The following is a 22114-nucleotide window of genomic DNA, read 5'->3' as shown; positions in this document are numbered from 1 at the left end:
CAGCCTCCTAAGAAATAGAACAAAGTGGAGAACTTAAGTCTCTCACATAGTAACTTTAATGTTGGTTATAGAATGTATATATGTTAGCATGTCCTAAGTGGCAGGGTATAAAATGTGTTTCTTATTGAGTAACACCAGGCTGAACTCCTGACTCAGTGTTGGCCTTCTTCACAAGCTGAGTCCAGAGCAGTGTTCATAGAGGTCGTGGAGGAGGGAGGGGATTCTGGGCCAGGCAGCCTGGCTTGGAATCTGAGCTCTGCATCTCACTGGCTGTGTAACCTGGGGCAAGTTGCTTGGCCTCTCTGTTCTCAGTCTCCGCACCTGTAAATGAAGAGGATTCCGTCTCCACCTCATAGAGTTGTTGCTGTGTGTTGCCACGGGCTTCTGCACAGAGCTCAGAAAATGGCAGGTGCTTTGGCGATAGTTCCAATCTCTGCAGTTTGCACTACCTTAAATATTAACTCCCACATTGCCTCCGCAGCCTCATGATTGTCTTGCCAGGTCAACAGACTCTTCCATCAAGGCAGGAGTGATTCTGACCCACAGGGGATGGAGAGGAAAGTTGGAGAATGCATCTCTGGGGGCACCTGGGCTGCTGGTCAGGCTTCTCAGTCTGCAAGCAGCACCCACCCCCCACAATCTAGTCAGCCGTCGTGGTGGTTATTTTCATGAACCTCAAACTTCCTCCCCACCCTAGAGAAGGAAAAGCTGCTACGCTTATTTAAAGACTTCCCTGATTTTAAAAATAGGCATTCCTCAGAACACAAATCCCTGGGGACTAGGGGGTGGGGAGGTGGTGGTAAGAGAACGTGAGCTGCTGGGGTGCAGGAGTCCCCCAGGAGGAGAGATTTGCTCGAGGGATTCGTTCCACCCTCCAGGTATGTTTAGTGGGAACCTGCAGTCTTCCAGGCATGAGGGCTGTGGAGAATGTAGCATGAGCAGGAGCCCACCCAACCAGCTCCCTAATGAGGAGCTGGGGGAGGAAGCGACTCCATTATACAAATGGGTGCATCCGTCTCTATTGTGGGAGGTGTGGGCCATGCATGAGTGCAGCAGGGGAGGTACATGGTCAGCTTCCTGGAGCTGGGGTGCTTGAGAGAGGCCTCCTGCAGGACGCAAAGAAAATGATAAGATGGCATTCCTGACAGAAAATCACACGTGCAAAGGGCCTGTGGTTGAAGGAACCTGTTGAGTATGGAGGGCTAATGGAGACCATGTGGCCAGACCAGAGACTGGTAACAGGTGAGATCAGATAAGCAGCCAGAGGTCATAGCCTGTGCAATGGCTGTATGTCTCTGGAAGGCACTTTGGTCTTTTTTTTTTTTTTTTTTGCTCCTTACCATGCCACATAACTTGTGGGATCTTAGTTCCCTGACCAGGGATCGAACCCTGGGCCCTTAGCAGGGAAAGCAGAGAGTCCTGACCATTGGAGTATCAGGGAATTCCCTGTGTCTTTAAGATCAGTGGGAATCCCAAGGAGAGTTTGAAATGAGGGAGTATATTTGGGCCCCAAGATCACTCTAGGTTCACTGATTCACTGGGAGGGCTCATAGGACTCAGCACACAGTTCCACTCATGGCTAAGATTTTTACAAAGGAAAAGGAAAAAGGTATATGAGGTGAAGTCCAGGGGAGATTGGACACAAGCTTTCAGATTCCTCTCCCGTCAGAGTCACATCAGTTTAGTCGCTCAGTCATGTCCGACTGACTCTCTATAGGACTTGCTTAATTCCTCCAGCAGGAAGTTGTGACAACACATGTGAAATGTTATCTGCTGGGAGAGCTTGTTAAGAGACTCAGCACTCGAGGTTTTTATTTAAGAGATGGTCACATGGGTGCCTTCCAAACTCCGGAAGTTCCAGACTACCCTGAGGAAAGCAGGTATTCAACATAAACCGCAATGTCTTTTACAAAAACAGTGCAGGCACAGCGAGCTGTTCTCACCAGATGAGAACCCTCCTGAAATACAAGTTTCCAGATTCCAGCCAGGGGCTAGGCAGACTTTTCTAAGGCCACAGCCCCAGGCCTTTTCTGCACAGGGAGTGACATGATTGTGTTTCAAGGAGTGCTCTCAGGCTGTTGACAAGAGTGTAAAAGCGATGGGGAGAACAGTGAGGGGATGTACATCTTCCAAGTAAAATGTGCAGGCTGGGACAGGGAGGTGCCCCAGCAGGGAGGCTGAGGCAGAAGATGAGAGAAGTAGGTGGTGGATTCAAGGGTTGCTGCTGCTGCTGCTGCTGCTAAGTCGCTTCAGTTGTGTCCAACTCTGTGCGACCCCATAGACGGAAGCCCACCAGGCTCTCCTGTCTTTAGGATTCTCCAGGCAAGAACACTGGAGTGGGTTGCCATTTCCTTCTCCAATGCATGAAAGTGAAAAGTGAAAGTGAAGTTGCTCAGTTGTGTCTGAATCTTAGCGACCCCATGGACTGCAGCCTACCAGGCTCCTCCGCCCATGGGATTTTCGAGGCAAGAGTACTGGAGTGGGGTGCCATTGCCTTCTCCAGGATTCAAGGGTTATTTAGATGCTAAAATGCACAGGGCTTAGTGATTAGGTCAGCTTTGTGGGAGAGGAGGGAAGGCAGGGATCGGGACAATGTCTCTGACCCTGCCTGGGTGGGTGTTAAGACCCCTGGACCCAGAAGGTAAGAGATGCAAGTCCATCGGCTGTCCACTGGTGGTGGTGATTGCCATGCGGCAAGTCCTCATTTTCCCCTACTGAGGGAGGAATGATTGCATCTCAGAACCTTGATTCCACTTCTTTCAATATTATCATTCTTGTTGCTTTAAAATCAGCTCTTCTGGCATGTTTTCCTCTCATTGACAGAGCGTCTCAGAAAGAACAAAGCTAGTAGAATTGAGTTCATATGTCAACTTTACTACTTATGTTTGTTTTCAAAAACTGTACACAAACAAGTTCTCAGTATAAGAAATTAAAACAACAAACAGGTAGATATTAGGTTGACCCACATAATTGTCCGTTTCTACCAATTTTGATCTGCAAAAATGGTAATTTTTTAAAAAGTCTTGTTTCAGTAGTTTTCTTGAATTATATCTTAAGCCATTCTGTTCCATCGTTTTGGTTCTCTTATTTAGGGATCCAGTTATGTATATATTGGATTTGTGTGTGTGTGTGTGTACATATATTTTTTAAAAATTCTTCCTCCCTTCTCCCTTCACCCAAATGCTTCATTCTCTGTAGGTTAGATCTGACTCCAAAAATGGCTATTTCTTATTGTTAAATCTAACAGGGAAAAAAAAAAGTTTCTCTTCACCTTCCAATCCAGTATCAACCCCTTTTGCTTCACAGAAGTAACGATTTGGTTTGGCTTGTTGATTTTGTTTTTAACAAACATGAAATTATACACTGTGGTCTGGTTAGGGTTAGAGTTAGTACCATGCCGATTTTCACTTGACCGTAGTGGAGAGAGACATTTCTGTGTCAGTCCCTGCAGCCACACTGATGTAGGGCATTCTTAACAGCGGAGTGGTGTTCCATAGGGTGGGTCTACCACAGCGTATTTAACCGTGGACCTTAAGGTTGTAACAGGACAGCAGTGAGTACATGTGTGAGTGTCTTTGTGCTTGTGCATGAGTCCCTTGTGTCAGGTCAAACAATACAGACATTTAAAGTTTTGTAGAAACTAGTTTAAGGCTGATCCTTCCTTTGCTCCCACACCTGGCACATTAGGGAGACTCAAATATCCTTTGAAAAGATGAAAGAAACTGCCTCATCGCCCTCCTAAGAAGGACGTACCCGTTTCCATGCCCACCAGGTGGTGCAGAGACATGCCTTCCTTCCTCCACCTCTGTCACCCTGCTACACCAGGTGACTCTGGGCAGTAGATCTCTCCTCCCTGAACCTCAGTTTCCCCTTCTTTAGAATGGAGAGACTGCCTCTCCCTGCCCAGCCAATTTCTCAGGATTATTGTTAGCATCCAGTGAGAGCAAGAGGAGGTGGAGGTGGCTGATATGCTGCAAACAAAAAGAAATAAATTTCTTCCAAGTGGTTTTGTTGACCTCCAAAGGAGCCTGCTTCATCCCAGGAGTGTGGGACCGGTGTGTGGCCCATGAATATAAAGGGGAAGAGAGAGCGCTTGATCTGTGGCACCCTTGAGCTGATTCAAGCACACCCGCTCTGTCTTAGCTTCCTGGGGTTGCCATAACAAATGACCACAAACCAGATGGCTTAAAACAACAAATTTATTCTCTCAGTCGTCAAGGTCAGAGTTCTAAAATCAGGGGGTTGGCCAGCTCAGTGAAGTAGCTCAGTTGTGTCCGACTCTTTGCGATCCCATGCACTAGTCTACCAAGCTTCTCTGTCCATGGGATTTTCCAGGCAAGAGTACTGGAGTGGGTTGCCATTTCCTTCTCCAGGGGATCTTCCTGACCCAGGGATTGAACCCAGGTCTCCTGCATTGCAGGCAGACGCTTTACCCTCTGAGCCACCAGGGAAAGGCCCTACAGAGAGAGGGTCGGCTCCATTTCTCCTAGCTTCTGGTGTGTGCGTGCTAAGTTGCTTCAGTTGTGTCCGACTCTGCAACCCTATGGACTGTAGCCCTTCAGCCGCCTCTGTCCGTGGGATTCTCCAGGCAAGAATACTGGAGTGGGTTGCCGTGCCCTCCTCCAGGGGATCTTCCTGACCCAGGGATTGAACCCGAGTCTCTTAGTCTCCTGCATTGGCAGGTGGGCTCTTTACCACTAGCGCCACCTGGGAAGCCTAGCTTCTGGTGGTTTCTGGCATTCCTTGGTTTGTAGATGCATCACTCCAGTCTCTGCCTCCATCCTCCCATGGCCTCCTCCTCTGAGTGTCCCCTCCTTTTCTTTTCTTTTTTTTAATATTTATTTATTTGGCTGTGCCGAGTCTTAGTTGCAGCATGTCAGCTCTTTAGCTGCAGCATATGGGGTCCAGTTCCCCAACCAGGGATCAGACGTGGGCCCGCTACACTGGGAGTGCAGAGTCTTAGCCACTGGACCACCAAGGAAGTCCCCCCTCTTCTTATAAGGACACCGGTCACTGGATTTAAGGTCCGTCCTAAATCCAGCATGGTTTTATGTCAAGATTTTTTTTTCTTTTTTTTTACTGCACCGTGTTCTTTGTGGGATCTTAGTTCCCTGACCAGGGATTGAAGCCCAGGCACTTGGCCATGAGAGCCGGGAGTCCTAACCACTGGGACCTCCAGGGAATTCCCAGCAAGATCTTGACATCTGCCAAGGCTTGTATTCCAAGCAAGGTGACATTCTGAGGTTTCAGGTAGACATGGATTTGGGACAGCCACGTTTCAACCCACTGCACCCTCCTAGCTGGCAGATCTCTGGTCACAGCCTGCCTGGCCTTTTCTCAGCCATGTCTTGTAACATGGGGGCCTCCAGGTCATACAGCCCAGCCCAAGGGCAGGTCGTGGCTCTGCCGTTTTCTGAGTGTGTGACTTTGGACATACCACCTTTTTCACCCAGACCCAAAATGATGACTTTGACCTCAGAGAGTTGTTAGGAATTAAAATGAAATAGTGCATTTAAGGAACTTACCAGCGTGCCGTTATAACAAATTATAAACAATCAGCAATAATAGATGTTGCTGCTATTGTGTCTTGTTTGGGGGTGGCAGTGTTGATTAATGGGGCTTCCCAGGTGGCGTTATTGGTAAAAAAACTCATTTGCCAGTGCAGGAGACATAAGAGACATGGGTTGGATTCCTGGATCAGGAGCATCCCCTGGAGGTGGTCATGGCAACCCACTCCAGTATTCTTGCCTGGAGAATCCCACGGACAGAGGAAGCTAGCAGGCTACAGTCCATAGGGTCACAAAGAGTCAGACGACAGCTGAAATGACTTAGCATGCATGCACACACGTGTTTATTAATAAGCAAATTAAGTCCCCAAAAGTAGGCTCTGAGAGGGAATGGGGAAATGGGGACTTAGCAGACATTCGGCCCTGGGAATCAGCAGTCAGATGAATTTCTTAAAAAGTACCTATTTCAGTGATTGCTGGATGACCATGAAATAGGGACTTTCCCCCTCCTACAGATGACAGCTTCAGAGTCTGAAAAACAGACATTCACAAGAAAACTTTCTTCTGCATCAATTGTAGATCTGTTTGTTTGTTTGTTTGTTTGTTTTTCCCCCTCTCTCCCAGTAGTAATTTTTCTGGTATAATACCTGTCATTTCTAAAGGAGAAGTAGGCAATTACCTTTGATGGGTAGCTCCTGCGGTTTTGTTGTTAAATCGTTTATTAAATACTGAGCCCCTCCCTGTGACTGAGGGAGGAACAACATCTGCCCTCCCGGGGTTCACAGACTAGTGCTGGAGTCAGACAACCTTGAGATGTCAGTGTTCGTTAGTGGCTTGATGGGCAAGTAGAGGAAGGACCCTCACCCAACATGTGGCAGTTAAGGAAGTCCTCCCAAGGGAGGTAAAATTGATTCTGTAAAACCTGAAGAAGAACTGGGGTGAGGCAGATGGTGGGTATTCCAGGTGGGGGGGGGGGGCGCGGGTCGTGTGACATTCTGGAAGCAAGAGAGAGTGGTTTATTCCAGAACCACAGTGTGTTTAGTGTAACTGGAGTGTGGTGGAGGCTGGGGAAGGAACCAAGAGAGCTTTGACCTTGTCCTGAAGGCAGCAGTTGGCAGGGGGTGAGGGTGGAGGGACTGAAAGCAATGGGAAGGAGGGGAGGGAGATAGGCAAGGGCAGGGACGCAGCCAGCCCAGCACCGGAGCAAGGTGACCTGGCCACCACTGGGTGGAGAAAGGGTCAGAGGTAAGAGGCCAAGTCAGGAGGTTGGTGCAAGTGTCCCAAAAAGAGGTTGAGAGTGGTAGGAGAGAGACGAAGAGAAGGTGCAGGAGGAATGGTGTTCAGGAGGTTAGATTGACAGGCCTGATGGAGAGAAGCCAAGAGTGATCTTTCATTCTGGACTTGAGCGGCAGGGAGGATGTGACTCTGTGACCTAGGCCAGTGTGGAAGCAGAAGCAGATTTGGGAGGGAAGAAAAAAAATTAGTTCAGTTTGGATCACAGCAGACTAATGACCTGACAGGAAATCAGACGGCAGACTGGAGACTGATTGGCACCTGAGCAGCCTTGAGAACACAGATGTGCAGAGACCACCAAAGAGGGGAGTCGCCCTGTGCCAGGGCAAGCTCAGGGTCAGGGACTTGAGAACTTGCGGTGGCGTGGGGGCAGGGACACGGTACAGGAAGAGCAGCCAGAGATGGGAGGAAAATCAAGAGGAGGCAAGACTGTTAAACAGAAAGTCCACACTGTGAGAGGAGACAGCCCAGTCCAGGTGGGAACCACAGTTGTGGGCTTTGATACTGAAAAGTGACCCCAGAGAGAGCGGGGCCAGAATACCCAGAATACACTGGGACGGCAAGGGTTAATGCAGGAGCAGTGGGGACAGTTCAGGGCCAGGGACTCCACTGGTCTAGATTCTCCAGATTGCACATGATAGAAGCAACTAAATCTAGCTTCAGCCAGAAAAGGAATCTTTCAGTCCATGTGACTAAACACATGGGGCTGCAGAGGCAGACAGTTTGGGCCCAGTAACCAGTGAACCGAGATATCCACAGGTGATGAAGAAGTCGGAGGAGTGGAGGTGGAGAGTGTTTGTTATTGAGGACTAATAATACCAGCGGGTGCTTACAGAGGGTCTGCTCCTGGCCAGGACTAAGGCTGGTGGTCTCCACAACTCGCTGAGTCAGTCCTTCCACCTGTCTGGGCAAGGTTGGGGGTGGGCGGGTGCCGAGAGCTGAGAGTCCAGGGTGGGTGGTGAAGTTGCCGAGGCTCACAATGTTTTCATGATCTTTGTCTTTTCTGGAACTTTGCTGTTTCTGGCATGACGGATTTTTGACTTAAAACTAGAGTTGTTTTCTGCTCTGCTGGGTGCCATATTTTCATTCCAAATTACTGAAAGTTGCTTCTTTACTGGATGCAAAGTTTCAAAAAAAGTTTTCTGTATAAAATATGAATGTGGTTTTTGTAGCACACCCTGAGGTTCCCACCATGCTGAGAATTAGTGCAAGAGGTTTCTATCTGCCAGATGAAGTGTTTTGGTGGAGGGCATCATGGCCACTAACCACCCAGAAAGATTCAGGTTGGCTGTGGGCCTGGTCCTTGGGCAACCTTGAGAACCCAGCAATTGGAGGCCCCAGGGCCCTCCACCAACAGGCACTTGATGGGCTTCTGCTCTAGGTCACGTGGTACTCTGGGGACTCAGAATCTTGGACCTGTATGTTTGTATTTTTCCATTAAATTTGGAGATTTTTTCCAGGTGTTATTTCTCCAAATATTTTCCCTCTCTTCTCTTTTTGGTACTCCAGGTACATGTATATTAGGAACTTAATGTCCCTGAAGCTCTGTTCTTTTTTTTTAGCCCTAGCTTTTTTTCTCTTCTTGCTTCCACTGGATAGTTTCATTTTTTTATCTTTAAGTTCCCTGATCTTTTCTTCTGCAGCATCTAATCAGCTGTTAAGCCCATCCAGTGATTTTTCATTTATGTGTTTTTCAATTCTAGAGTATCCATTTGGATTTTTTATAGTTTCCATTTTTCTTTTGAGATTCTCCATTTGTTCCCTCATTAAGTTCATGTTTTCCTTGAAATCCTTGAACATATTTATAATTAACTATTTTCAAACCTTTATTGGCCAATTTCATCATCTCCATCCCTTTTGAACTAATAAGCTGATGTTTTATTGGTTTATGACCACATTTTCCTGCTTATTTATCTGTCTGGTAATTTTTTATTATATGTTGGACATTATGAATGTTATGTTGTTGAGAGTATTTTGCTGTCTTCTTCAACAGAGTACTGAGTTTTGTTCCAAGAGGCAGTTAATTTACTTAGAGAGAAGCATGATCTTTTTAAAAGCCTTATTTTTAAGCTTGGTTGGGACAGGTCTAAGGTAGCCCTGACTGGAGGGCTAGATTAGGTCTATATATAAGGCGTGACTTTTCTAGAATTTCTACTAAACACTCAAGAGTATTCAACAAGATCTCTCTGCTCTCGTTGTTTGGAACTCACAGATCTCCCAACCCAGACCTGTGTAACTCTCTGGTACTTGTTCAGCTCACAGTTCCCTGAGAGTTTCTTTATGCTTTGTTTTTTCCTGAAAGTTATATTTTGCCCTGTTTCATGGAGTCTTGCTCTGCACATGTGAAGTTTAGGACTCGGCCTAAGTCCAATATTTGGAGTGTTTTCTCTCTGCACTGCTTCCTTTTCTCTGGTACCTTGCCATGCAAATTCCTGAGGAAGTAAAGTTCAATAATCCTGAACTATAATCTTTGTCTCCACAGTCCAAAACGTACCTCCAGGCAGAAGGCTAGAGTGATTGTGGGGCTCATCTTACTTGTTTCTCTTCTTTCAAGGATCACAGTAAATGTCATACGTTTTACCCAGTTGTAGAGTTATATTTTATCTAGTCTTATGGCAGGTACTCCAACTGGTATAGTTACTCTTACGGCAGTTGCTCTAACTGGTATGGTTGTTTATACCAGTTACTGTGTCATTGGTCAGAAGCAGAAATCTCTTTCTTTCGTATGTTTATGCTCACATTTTCACACATTCCAAAAATAATACCTGGTAGTATTTGGTAGCCATTGAGGTAGCAGGAAACTCAGAAAGTGGGATTTGAGAAGCCAGTGAAGGATGTTTTTGAAGAAAGGGAGTGATCTTTCTGTGTTCAGTACTGCTGAGGGGGTACACATGGATGTCATCAGTGATACACAGAGACGTGGTTCATTCATTTTAACTGCTGTATAAAATTCCATCACGTGAATAGAGAAAATTCACTTCTCTATCTCCTACCATTTAGGTGAACATTTGCAGTGCACGTTCTTGAACATGTCACTGATTTGAGTACATGTGGGCGAGTTTCTCTTTGAAACCTATCTAGGGGTGGGATTACAAGATCATTAACTAGTATAATTTCAATTTGACAAAACAGTACCAGATTGCTTGGAAAAATAGTGGTGCCAGTGTCGTTCCTACCTTCAGGGTTCAAGAGACCCCCACTGCCTCACACATTCACTGCTTGCTATTGTAGATTTTAAAATTCTTGCCAATCTGAGGAATGAAAAGGTGTGTGATTGTTACTTCAATTCACCTTTTCCTAAATATTAGTAAAGTTGAGTGTCTGGGCTATCTGGGTTTCCTCTCATGTGACCTGACTGGTAATATCCATTAACTAGTTTTCCATGGAGTTGTCTTTTGTGGGTAAGATTTCTTTCTATATTCTGGATACTAAAATCTTTGTCTATTAAGTGCATTGCAAATATTTACTCCCAGTCTGTGACGTGTCTTACTTTGTACAGGTGTGTATGTGTGAGAGACAAACATTTTTAGGTTTGATGAATCAGGTCTATTGATTTATTTTGTGTTTTTTGTCTTATTTAAGCAGTCCTTCACAGTACTGAGGTCGTAAAGATACTTGTCTGTATTTTGTTTTTAGACTTTTAAATGCATTTATATAGATTAATACAAATGAAATTTGTTCTCTGTGTGGCGTGAGGTAGGATTTTTTTCCCCCCTTGTTGGAAAAGCCAAATGTCCTAACCTCACCAGTGTTTTCTCACTGATCTGGACTGCCATTGCCATCACATCCAGGTTCTCACAGTGAGCTGGGTCTGTTTGGGGCTCTCTTTTCCTGTTATTCTGATCATATTGCCTTTTCTCTTAGCCATACCTGGAAGTTTTCATTATTGAACTTTAGAAAAAGTCTGATGTCTGGGAGGGTAAGTTGGGTAAAGGAGTGGGAAGCTTATTTGCTTTTTCACTTTGAAGTCATCGGTCTTTTAAACAACTGTCTATAATTATTTAAAACAGCACTGGCTGAACTCAGGAAAAATCCACTTGCTGCCCAGACCTTTCTAGGACCGATCAGTGGCGAGGGTGGCTTCGCTTTTGTGTGAAACTCTGGGCACTTTTACTTCTGCCTTTGCCCTCTCCCTGGCCTACCAACTCTCACCTCTGGGTTTTTAGGTTGTGATGTCTCTGCACCTTGCTATTGGGTCTTCCGGTATTTACATGTGGGCCTGCGGTGGGTGTTTTGCGACTGGGAGGCAGTACCTCTTCTGTTGGTTACTGCCAACCAGACCACAGTGGCAGGCCCGACGGAGTCTGGGGTTTCCTGTTGCCTCACTGGCGCTGAGACCCTGGATTCCAAAAATAAATGCACGAAAAACCACTGTGACCTCACGGTCTGCGCTCGCAGGGTTCTCAAGCCGGACCGTCTTCACCCCGGGGCCCGGCCTAGCGGGGGCTCTGCTCTCCCGGAGACTGACGGACAGGCTGCCTGAGCGCTTGCTCTCTGTCCCCCTTTCTTCAGGCAGTCACCCGCAGGGCCAGGGTGGCTCCCGCCGAGAGGATGAGCAAGTTCTTGAAACACTTCACCGTCGTCGGGGACGACTACCACGCCTGGAACATCAACTACAAGAAGTGGGAAAATGAGGAGGAGGAGGAAGAAGAGCAGCCACCGCCCACTGAGGCCTCAGCCTCGGCCGAGGAGGGCAGAGCCACTGACCCCACCCCGGCCCCGGCCCCTGTGCCCAGGCCCCGCCTAGACTTCAGGACCACTTTGAGGAAGCTCTTCAGCGCCCACAGGTTTCAGGTAGGTGGGCAGAGGCCCAAAATGCCTTGGGTGGGGCAGAGCCATCAGCCCAGAGTCACAAGGTCAGGTGGGAGGGGGCCCATCTCTGTCACCAGTTCCTTCACTCCGCAGATACCTACCCAGCACGGATCGTGTGCAGGGCAGGTCCCCTGTTGTCAGGGGCAGAGTAAGTCCTAATTCAAAAGTCAATTATCACCTGATGAATCCATTAAACAAAATGTGCTCCGTCCCTACTCCGCTGCAGAAAGGAATGGAGCACTGATGCGTGCTGTAGTGTGGATGCCCCTTGACAACACGATCCTAAATGGAAGAAGTCAGACACAGAAGGCCACATGTCTCGCAATTCCATTCATGTGAAATGTCTCGAATGCATACATCCACAGAGACAACAGAGTAGAGGGAATGGAAGGGGGAATGACCGCTCAATGGATGTAGTTTCCGGTTGAGGTAACGAAAATGTTCTAGAACTAGATACCAGTGATGGTTGAACAACCTTGTGAATGTACTTAAGGCCTGTGAACTTTATGCCAACTGTAAAGGAGTGAAAATGTTAAGTTTTGCAATGTTAAATGTTAAGTTATGCAAAATTTACCCCCTACACACACAAAGGAAATGAAAGGATAAATTGAGGGGTGGGGGGAGTCTCTTCTTTTCTGAAGTGATGCTGAAAATATCTGCCTGGCATAACCAACCCGCCACCAATCTCTAGGTATGGTTATGGGGAGACCCTGAGAGGGAGATGCAGGCTTCAGAGAGTAGCAGAAGGAATAGGACTTCCTACAGGGCTCAGTGTCAGTCCCAACGTGAGTGGAGTCTGGCCAGCCCTGTCTGAACCCCATCCTGCCACCCCAGCGTGGGTGAGCAGGTATCTGGAAGCACGTTCTGAGACCCAGCACAAAGCGGGAGGCTCCTTGCCAGCCCAGTCTGTCAATTCCCAGAATGGAACTCTTTGGGGGCCCCTGCTGCAGGTTACCCCCCTTCAACCATGATAACCCAGCTCCTCCCTGGAGCTGATGTCCCTTCTGAAAGTAGAGTAGAGCAGTCCTTGCCTCTCCCATCACTGACTTTGTTCCAGAGTAAAAGAGAAGGAATTATTTTGGTCTTTTTTTTTTCCTACTCTCGTGTGACTTACAGAAACAAAGCAGGCAACCCAGCACTCCTGGCAGCTCAGCACTTTCCTCTGTAGATCTGACAGAAGAGGAAATGTGGTATTATGTTGTTGGGGTTGAAATCCCAAACCCTCAATTTCAAGAGCAGAAGGAAGGAGCCAGCTTCCTCCCAGCTGCAAGGGGAGGTCCCCCCTCTCCTGACTGGGCCCCCCAGGCCACGTGGCTCTGGGGAAAAGCATAGGAGAGGTGTTTATTCATTCACTCAACAGTCACTTCTTAGCTTCTGCTATGCACCAGGATCACGGCAGTGAGCGTGGTAGACACATCCCTGCCCTCACTTGCAGAGGATGGGTGCTCTGTAGAGAGGTGGGCATTCCAGAAATCAGACAGATGCTGGATACAAGTGGAGAGAAGCCCTCTGCAGGGAAGCAGAGCAGGGTGGCTCTGAGAGATCCTCAGGGTGGGGGAGACCCGATTGAGGATGTGAGGCAGAGCAGGTGATACTTCACCTGACACCACGAGGCTGGGCAGGAGTGAGGTCTGTGGATGGAAAGGGAGGAGCTTCCCAGGCAGAGGGGCCCTGTTTGCAAAGGGCCTGAGGGAGGAAAGAGGCTTCAGCTTTGCAGGAATTGAGAAGGGTCCATCGGGCTTGTATGTATCCAGTAGTGGGAACGGAGGCCCTGGAAGTCCACCCACCGGCAGTGGGCAGCCATCAGAGTCCAAGTGTGCGGTGGGGAGGCAGCGACATGAGCAGTTTGGAGAGGGGCCCAAGTGGAAGCAGAGAGGCTACCTCAGGGTAGGGAGTAAGGATTCAAGGGTTTGATCTGTGCAGATAGAATCCACATAAAAGAGATTCTGGAATGCCCTCTCTCTCCACCTGTTCCCATGGTTTGAGGTGACCAAGGTGACATGATATATAGTTGACTGTTGTCACTTCTCACAGGATGGCACAACCAACCAAAGGAGAGAACTTGGGGTGAGTCAGGCCTCCGTGGTAGCCACAGACAGGCAGGGGAGCATGGCCAGGAAGGCTGGGAGGAGCCTCACTTTTATCACCTGCTGACCGTGGCCAGGCCGTCTGCTGAGCACACCTCACACTTTATCTCACTCGATGCTGCCATTGTCAGTCAGGGTGGAAAAAGCAGCGAAGTCCCATCTCCCCCGGAAGGATGCTGAAGCTTGTTAGAGTTAACGCCAAGGCACGGCAGAGCTGAGAGCTGTGCCCAAGGTCCAGGCTAACGGGAGCTGGCTCAGGACTGGCCGCCCCACAGCCCGCTACACCCTGCACCCCTGGGTGCTGCTGCTAGGGGTGGCTGACTTCCAGTGAGGATTTGCAATTAACCCAGTTCCCTGAATTCTCAGCGTTTTCCCTTGTGACGTGGCTCCCCTCAGAACTCGTCCTGCCTTGTGAACTGGTGGATTTGGAGCCTTAGGGGTCCGTTCATAGAGGCCGGGGTTGGGACCCAGGCACTGGGGTTTCGTGACCTTGGGTCTGTCTCTCGATCACTTTTTAAAACTGAGGTGAAATTAATTAATTAAATCATTTTATGATCAAATGAATCATTGTAAAGTGGATAATTCAGTGGCATTTATCTAGTACATTCACGATGTTGTGCAGCCATCACCACTGTCTAGTTCCAGAACACTTCCATCACCCGCAAAGAGACCCAGTACCCATTAAACGTAACCCCCAGACCCCGACAAACCTTAATCTACTTTTCGCCTCTACCGGACATGTCATGTAAATGAAATCCTACAACGTATGTGATCTTTTGTGTTCAGCTTCTCTCACTTAGCATAATGTTTTCTGGGTCCATCCACACTGTAGCGTACGTCAGTGCTCCATTCCTTTTTACAGCTGAATATCCAGTGTGTTTTTAATATCTCCATCCCTTGCTTCTAGACTAAATGAGCTCTTACATCCCTTTAGCTCCAACATGAAACCAAGGAGGGAGGGAGCGAGGAAAGAAGGAAAGATGCCATCTGAGGCTTGAGTCTTCATTAAGCTACTGAATTCGGATTTGTGTGAATATTTCATTACAGAGCACTTTGCCATACAATTTTCAATAATAAACCACGTTATCAAATACTTTAGTGACATAATTGTTACAGGTTGAAATGGTCACAACGTTTAATAGTCCATTCTTTATAGGCCTGAACTGGTTCAATTGCGACCTGAAACTGCAGAAACTGCCAAAATAACGGCAGACTAATTCTCAGAGGTCAAGGTCTGTCTGCCTGACAGTGTAAGAGGCAAGGCCCCCGGGGAAGTAAGTTGACAGTCCAGTATGTTCAAGGGAAGAAAGAGGTCACGCAAGGGTCAAGGGAAAAAAGAGGAACCCCCCCTTGGGGTTCCTCCTGTTGCTGCCATTTCCATCACTCCCACCTCATCCCTGTGGTCACCCCAGATGCCATCACCTCCACCCCACCTTCACTGTCCGATTCACCATCATCACTGCCTCCGTCGCCATGACCACCCCCACCGCCATCGGTGAGACCACCCACTCACTTCACCCTGGTCTCCCCCCAGCTCCCCGCTCCAGCAGGTCACAAATCCCACGAGATTGTCTTTCCCTCAGCAGCTCCTCTGTTTCCCAGGACACCCAGAACTCCCTGCCCCCTCCCCCCGCAGTGAGCACATGGGGTTGGGGTGGGCACCTCAGGTCTCCAGTCTGAAGCTGTTTGATGGGCACAGTGGATGTCACCCTAACCCAGCTGCCTGGAGGAGGCGTCCCTAGAGATCCTCCTGCAACTTGGCTGTCAGAGGCTGGATGTTTTATTTATTGAGCCTCTGTTCTGGGTGTACCCTGGCAAGAGCAATTCCCAGAACTAGAAACACAAAAGCTTTAAAAAACATTACTACTTATTTTTTGCCATCTAGGCATTAGCAGTTTGGTTCAAGAGATGCTGAGAAGCAGTGAACTTCCAAGTTAAGAGAAAGACCAGTGGTGACCAAGGGTCAGTCAGTGAGCTGCACGGAGGCTTTAGGAGGACAGGCACGGCCCTGGACTGGAAGGAGGGGCTCCAGTGAGAGGAGCCGGCCCCCAGCAGGCCTCCTGAGAGGGCGCTGGAGCTGCTGTGGGCAACTGGTCTCCCATCCTTGACACCCAGGTGTTAACAGCCCTTAGAGATGGAAGGAAGGTCCCTGTTCAGGTCTCATGGTTTCTTGCTTCTTCCGTCGGTCCACAGGTTATCATCATCTGCCTGGTCGTCCTGGATGCCCTCCTGGTGCTCGCAGAGCTCGTTTTGGACCTGAAGATCATCGAGCCCGACAAGAATAACTATGCCCCCAAGGTAGTGTGTCCACAGCCCTTTAACATGGTTCACTCTTGTTACCTGCACTGAGGGTGGGCAGAGGCGGGCAGCACCCGCAGAGAATCAACCAGGGCTTCTCTGAGAGTAGTTTGATGGGGTGCTTTCAGTCAAAGAATAGAGCACATGTTTTCTTTCTTGGTTGTAGATATGAGTTCCCTACAAGCAGGATACCTCAGGTCATTTGATGGCTTGCAGGCTTGCATCTTGAGCTGTCCAAGACACTGAGCTGGAGTCTGTCACTGATTCTCAAACCAAGAGAAGGATTCCTTCCCGTTCCCCAGAGGACGGGCTGTTTGTCCTCCTGTCAACATGCTGACGTGGTCCCTGTGCTGGAGCCACTGGGGGGACACGCCCACCATTCATTCCCTGATTCACAGTTACTGCCTGGCCCATCCCAGACAGTCATCCAGAGGGCAGTGGGTGCATTCTGTGACCCTATCACCAGTAACTGGGAGGAGGCCAGGGGCTAAAAAACATCTCCCCACACCCTTTGAAAAAAAATTCAGTGGACTGTGCATAAGTGTCTTTTCAACCAGCAAAAGGACAGGAAGAAAACATTAAACCGCCTTCCTACTCGTGGCCCCTTTGACCAAGGCAGTCGTTAATGTTCTCTTCTGTGACACTTGAGTCCTCCCATAGATGGATAATCTTTTCTCTCCCTCTACTGTTTAATAGCATCAGTAACTTACCACCTATGCTCAATGTCTTGTGCCTTTTTTCTTTACTTTTTATTATGAAAAATGGCAAACATACATTTTTCTGTATTTGCTTTCTTTATATACATACCCACAAACATGCCCATATATTTTTGACCATTTTAAAGTCAGACATCGTGACACTTCATCCCTGAGTACTTCAACAATGCCTAAGAATGAGGTTTTTCTCCTATAGAACCATAATAGCATTATTACACCTAAAAAAGTTATAATTCCATAATATCTAATAACCAGTTTTCATTCAAATTTCCTCGTTCATAGTGCTTTTTTTTGCAAACTAGATTTCTGACATTATATTTGAGCTCTTTTAAAGTTAAAGTCGCTCAGTTGTGTCCAACTTTTTGTGCCCAAGGACAATACAGTCCATGGAATTCTCCAGGCCAGAATACTGGAGTGGGTAGCCTTTCCCTTCTCCAGGGGATCTTCCCAACCCAGGGATCAAACCCAGGTCCCCTGCATTGCAGGTGGATTCTTTACCATCTGAACCACCCTGTTCCTTTATTCTGTTTCCCGTACAACACAGGTTAGGTCAAGAGGCTTAAAAAGCAAGAGTTCCTCAAGGGTGGGCTATTTTTATTTTTAAATCTCATGGCACCTTGGGCCAGGGACCCACTATTAGTCTGCTGGATCACTTGATTCAGGTTGTAAATGCTGAGCTGTTGCACTGTCCTGGGGCACTTTTCCCTTTGCAGTTGTATATAATCCACATGGTGACACTTCAACATCATACAAACTTCTTCCCCAGTTAGCATCCACTGATGATCATTGTGTGAGTCTGTGAACACACTGGCTTGCAAACCAGTGATTTCTAATCATACCTTTCCTTCTACATCGACTAGTCAGTATCCTTTTATCAGTTCAGTTCAGTTGCTCAGTGTTGTCTGACTCTGCAACCCCATGGACTGCAGCACGCCAGGCTTCCCTGTCCATCACCAACTCCCAGAGTTTACTCAAACTCTGTCCATTGAGTCAGTGATGCCATCCAACCATCTCATCCTCTGTGTCCCCTTCTCCTCCTGCCTTCAACCTTTCCCAGCATCAGGGCCTTTTCAAATGAGTTTCAGCTTCATCATCAGTCCTTCCAGTGAACACTCAGGACTGATCTCCTTTAGGGTGGACTGGTTGGATCTCCTTGCAGTCCAAGAGACTCTCAAGAGTCTTCTCCAACACCACAGTTCAAAAGCATCAATTCTTTGGCGCTCAGCTTTCTTTATAGTCCAACTCTCACATCCATACATGACTACTGGAAAAACCATAGCTTTGACTAGATAGACCTTTGTTGGCAAAGTAATGTCTCTGCTTTTTAATATATTGTCTATGTTGGTCATAGCTTTTCTTCCAAGGAGCAAGCGTCTTTTAATTTCATGGCCGCAGTCACCATCTGCAGTGATTTTGGAGCCCCCCAAAATAAGGTCTGCCACTATTTCCATTGTTTCCCCATCTATTTGCCACGCAGTGATGGGATCAGATGCCATGATCTTAGTTTTCTGAATGTTGAGCTTTAAGCCAACTTTTTCACTCTCCTCTTTCACTTTCATCAAGAGGCTCTTTAGTTCTTCGCTTTCTGCCATAAGGGTGGTGTCATCTGCATATCTGAGGTTATTGATATTTCTCCTAGCAATCTTGATTCCAGCTTGTGCTTCATCCAGCCTGGCATTTCTCATGATGTACTCTGCATATAAGTTAAATAAGCAGGGTGACAAAACACAGCCTTGACGTACTCCTTTCCCGATTTGGAACCAGTCTGTTGTTCCACGTCAGGTTCTAACTGTTGCTTCTTGACCTGAATACAGATTTCTCAGGAGGCAGGTCAGGTGGTCTTGTATTCCCACCTCTTCAAGAATTTTCCACAGTTTGTTGTGATCCACACAGTCAAAGGCTTTAGCATAGTCAATAAAGCAGATGTTTTTCTGGAACTCTCATGCTTTTTTGATGATCCAGTGGATGTTGGCAATTTGATCTCGGGTTCCTCTGTCTTTTCTAAATCCAGCTTGAACATCTGGAAATTCACGGTCCGTGTACTGTTGAAGCCTGGCTTGGAGAATTTGAGCATTACTTTACTAGCGTGTGAGATGAGTGCAATTATGCAGTAGTTTGAGCATTCTTTGGCATTGCCTTTCTTAGTGTGTATCACAAAAACACAGTCATTCTTTTCAGTGTTCAGTTTCAAATGGTCCCAGATTTGGTCACTGTGAGCCTCTTTGGGCCAGGATGATGTCTCAGCTCTCTTCATACTTTCCCTGCCCCAGAATGGAAATGGTTACTTTAGTGAAGACTAGTATTTATGAATCTAGATCTGGGAACTCTCTTCATTTATCACCCACCTTGGTGATCATTTCTAGTAAATACTTATGGGTCAGCCTTGGTCTTTTGAACAACTATGAAGTACTCCACAGGGAGGTACTGTAATGCTTTTAAAAGGACCCTGGTCTAATGAACATTTCTGTTGTTCTACAAATAATGAAGAAAATCGTCTGTTCTGCAAATGGCGCTGCAGTAAATACCCTTACTGTCTTTGTGCACGTGTGAACTTGGCTGTATGCTAAATGCCTAGCAGTGGAGCTGCTGGGCCAAAGGGGATGGTGGATGTTTTCAGTTCTGCCATTGCCCCATTGCCCTTCAGGGAGCAGTGTCTGTGCTGTTCCCAGCTACAGTCGGAGCCCAAAACCAGTGCCTGGTGCTGGCAGGAATGCGGGATTGGTGAAGGGAATGGGTTCCCTCTGGTGACTGGGCAGGTTCATTCAAAGCTGGCTCATCTGTGTGAACCAGCTCAGCCCGTGATCAGCCTGCGTCTACTCTCATGTGTCTCCTTGTCCCCTTCAGGTGTTCCACTACATGAGCCTTGCCATCCTAACCTTTTTTATGATGGAGATTTTCTTTAAAATATTTGTCTTCCGCTTGGAGTTCTTTCACCACAAGTTTGAAATCCTGGACACCATCGTGGTGGTCATTTCCTTCATCCTCGACCTCGTCCTCCTGTTCCGGGAGCATCAATTCGAGGCTCTAGGACTGCTGATCCTGCTCCGGCTGTGGCGGGTGGCCCGGATCATCAATGGTATGTCCCCTGCGCTCCTGAGCCAGGAAGCTGGGGGTGGGAGGTGGGGGGTAGGACAGTGGGTAGAGCCTGGAAGGGGTGCAGAGCCCCCGGTCCTTCTCCTGGCAGCCAAGAGAAACATGAAATGGTCTGCTTTGGTGTCCCACTGCCGCCTCTGTGGTTACAGACTGACACCAGCACACGTGCTCTGAGAGGAAGGGCCCTTCTCCTTTCGGCTCTATTTTCATGATTAAAGACGTTAATTAAAAAGGGTGATAGACCAGTCCCTGATCTGTTGCCGAAGTACTTTTGTTTCTCGCGAGGTGTTTCCTGAAGAGTGTTTTATCAAACCCCATCCCACCCTGGGAGGGGAACCATCAGGGAGGGGAGCAAGGAAGCTGAGAAACACGGTACATTAGATTCTGCCAGCTTGGAGAAAATCACAACACGAGTGAGCACGATGAAGGCTCTGAGAACCGTAGCTGTTTTCCAAGTTGACACTTTGGGAGGAAGTAACACCCATCAGCCTGCTGTAGACTCTGGCTCTGGAGAACACGCTGGGGGAAACACCGCTTTCCCGGATTTTAGGCACAGGTCCTGTTCCTCACACACTCCCTGCTGGTGTGGGGAGCCTCTGTTTCAGAGCAGCTGTTTGTATTGTGATTTTATGTGGACTCAGTGACCGGTCAGTGGTTCAGCCGTCAGTGAACACCTGTCCGTGGACCTGCCGTGTCAGAATCACCCTCAGCGCTCTAAGTGGCGAGTCTGGTGCAGAGGAGCCCAGGCGGGGTGTCTGTTCGAGAAGCACTCCCAGGTGATCGGTGTCCAGCAGGTTGGGAATCTGTGGCCTAGGGCCCAAGCTGATGGGCTATGGGTGGTTGTCAGGAGACCAAGTGAGCAACAGTGAGGCCTGCTAGAGGCGGGCCCGTCCCCTGCCAGGTGCAGTGAGTCCCAAGGCTCCTTCTGTGTTGGGTGCCACCCGGCAGGGTAAGGGCCTGTGCAGCGGCTCTGTCGGGCACGTGGGCTTTGGAACCTGCTGGTTCAGACCTAGTGATTTAGAGTAAAGCCTATTAAGAACATTTATTTGGGTTCTGTCAAAGGAAATAAGCTTTTCAGATAATGTGGAAGATGTTAATGCCAGCTGATTTTTTTCGGACAGAAACATACTGTGTTCAAAGGTTATGTGAGGTACCTAGACTGTGACAGACTATAAATGACTCATGAACCAGCTACTACCCAGTACTCTTCACATCACACTATTGTGAGAAGTATTCATTTTGTCTAAAAAAAAATGGCTGCAAGGCGTAGGAGCACTTGCTACTGCCCATTATTACACTGCTGTCAGATTTCAGCGTGACAGAACATAGGCTAAACCAGACTCGGTGGGACAGCCAGGAACACTGTGAACCAGGAATGGCTGCTTCCAGACCTAGTGGGCACCACACACATGGGTGACGGTCCAGACTCGGTCACTCACACTTGGAAGGGGGCAGAATAGCCCCACTGCAGCACAGGCTTTGAGGCCTCATCCCCACTGTGGTGTGGGCATTGGGGAGCTCTGTCCCCGCTGTGGTGTGGGCATCGGGGAGCCCTGCCCCAAACAGGGTTCAGGTTAGTGCCTGACAATTAAACTGGCCACAGCCCTGGAGGCAGAAAGTGGGGAGAGTGACAGCCCCAAGCTTGAGCATTTCCAGACTTGTACTTAGTGCCTCCTGAGCAAGTGCTGCTAAGTAGCAGAAATGTTATGAACAAGGTCCCTTAAGGAGCTTAACCCTCATCTGGTCAGTGATTATTTTTAAGGATTTCTCACACCAGGCAAGCCGCAGAAGTATGTCTCAGCTAGGTACTGAGTAGCTCAGAAATGAAAAACCTGACCCTCCTAGTTATGATGCCTTTAAGCTATGATTGTTTTACTTGTCACTGCTCTTCCCAACTGTATACATTTATAAGGAATGCAGGGTTTTTTCCCAAGTGGTTAAATCAGAAACTGGTATCATGGAGACCCTCACCATTATTTTTCAGGGATAATTATCTCAGTTAAGACACGTTCAGAACGGCAACTGTTAAGGTTAAAACAGATAAACATACAACTGGCCACCAAGATCCAGCACCTTGAATTCAGCTGCTCTGAGAAGGTAAGAAGGCGCTTGGGAAAACACCCCGTTTACAGATTGTTCCCTCCCAGCCAGGCCTCTGCTCTCGTGGGGCCGTTAGCCCAGAGCCCCACTCCCCTGGGACAGGCCTTCCTTGTCCTTCCAGATTCAGCCCAGGCACTGCTCCGCCCTGCAGCTCCGCCAGGAACCCCCTCTTCCAGTGTCTCCTCTCCGCTGTCACTGCTGGGCCCCG

At 48.1% G+C, this 22114-nt stretch overlaps 1 protein-coding gene across 3 annotated transcripts in view; it reads left to right on the top strand.

Annotated features, from left to right (window-relative positions):
• HVCN1 (hydrogen voltage gated channel 1) overlaps positions 1–22114 on the top strand; it is a 32999-nt gene that overhangs the window by 8872 nt on the left and 2013 nt on the right. For all 3 annotated transcript variants that reach the window (XM_005217923.5, XM_005217925.5, NM_001206253.1), the window contains 4 exons: positions 11313–11594; positions 15893–15997; positions 19558–19789; positions 21791–21903. In XM_005217923.5, the coding sequence (XP_005217980.1) occupies positions 11313–11594; positions 15893–15997; positions 19558–19789; positions 21791–21903 (732 nt within the window). The remainder of the gene's footprint in view (positions 1–11312; positions 11595–15892; positions 15998–19557; positions 19790–21790; positions 21904–22114) is intronic.

This window comes from Bos taurus, chromosome 17 (assembly GCF_002263795.3).
Source record: "Bos taurus isolate L1 Dominette 01449 registration number 42190680 breed Hereford chromosome 17, ARS-UCD2.0, whole genome shotgun sequence".
Lineage (NCBI taxonomy): Eukaryota > Metazoa > Chordata > Mammalia > Artiodactyla > Bovidae > Bos > Bos taurus.
This window is presented reverse-complemented; position numbering and strand designations above follow the sequence as displayed.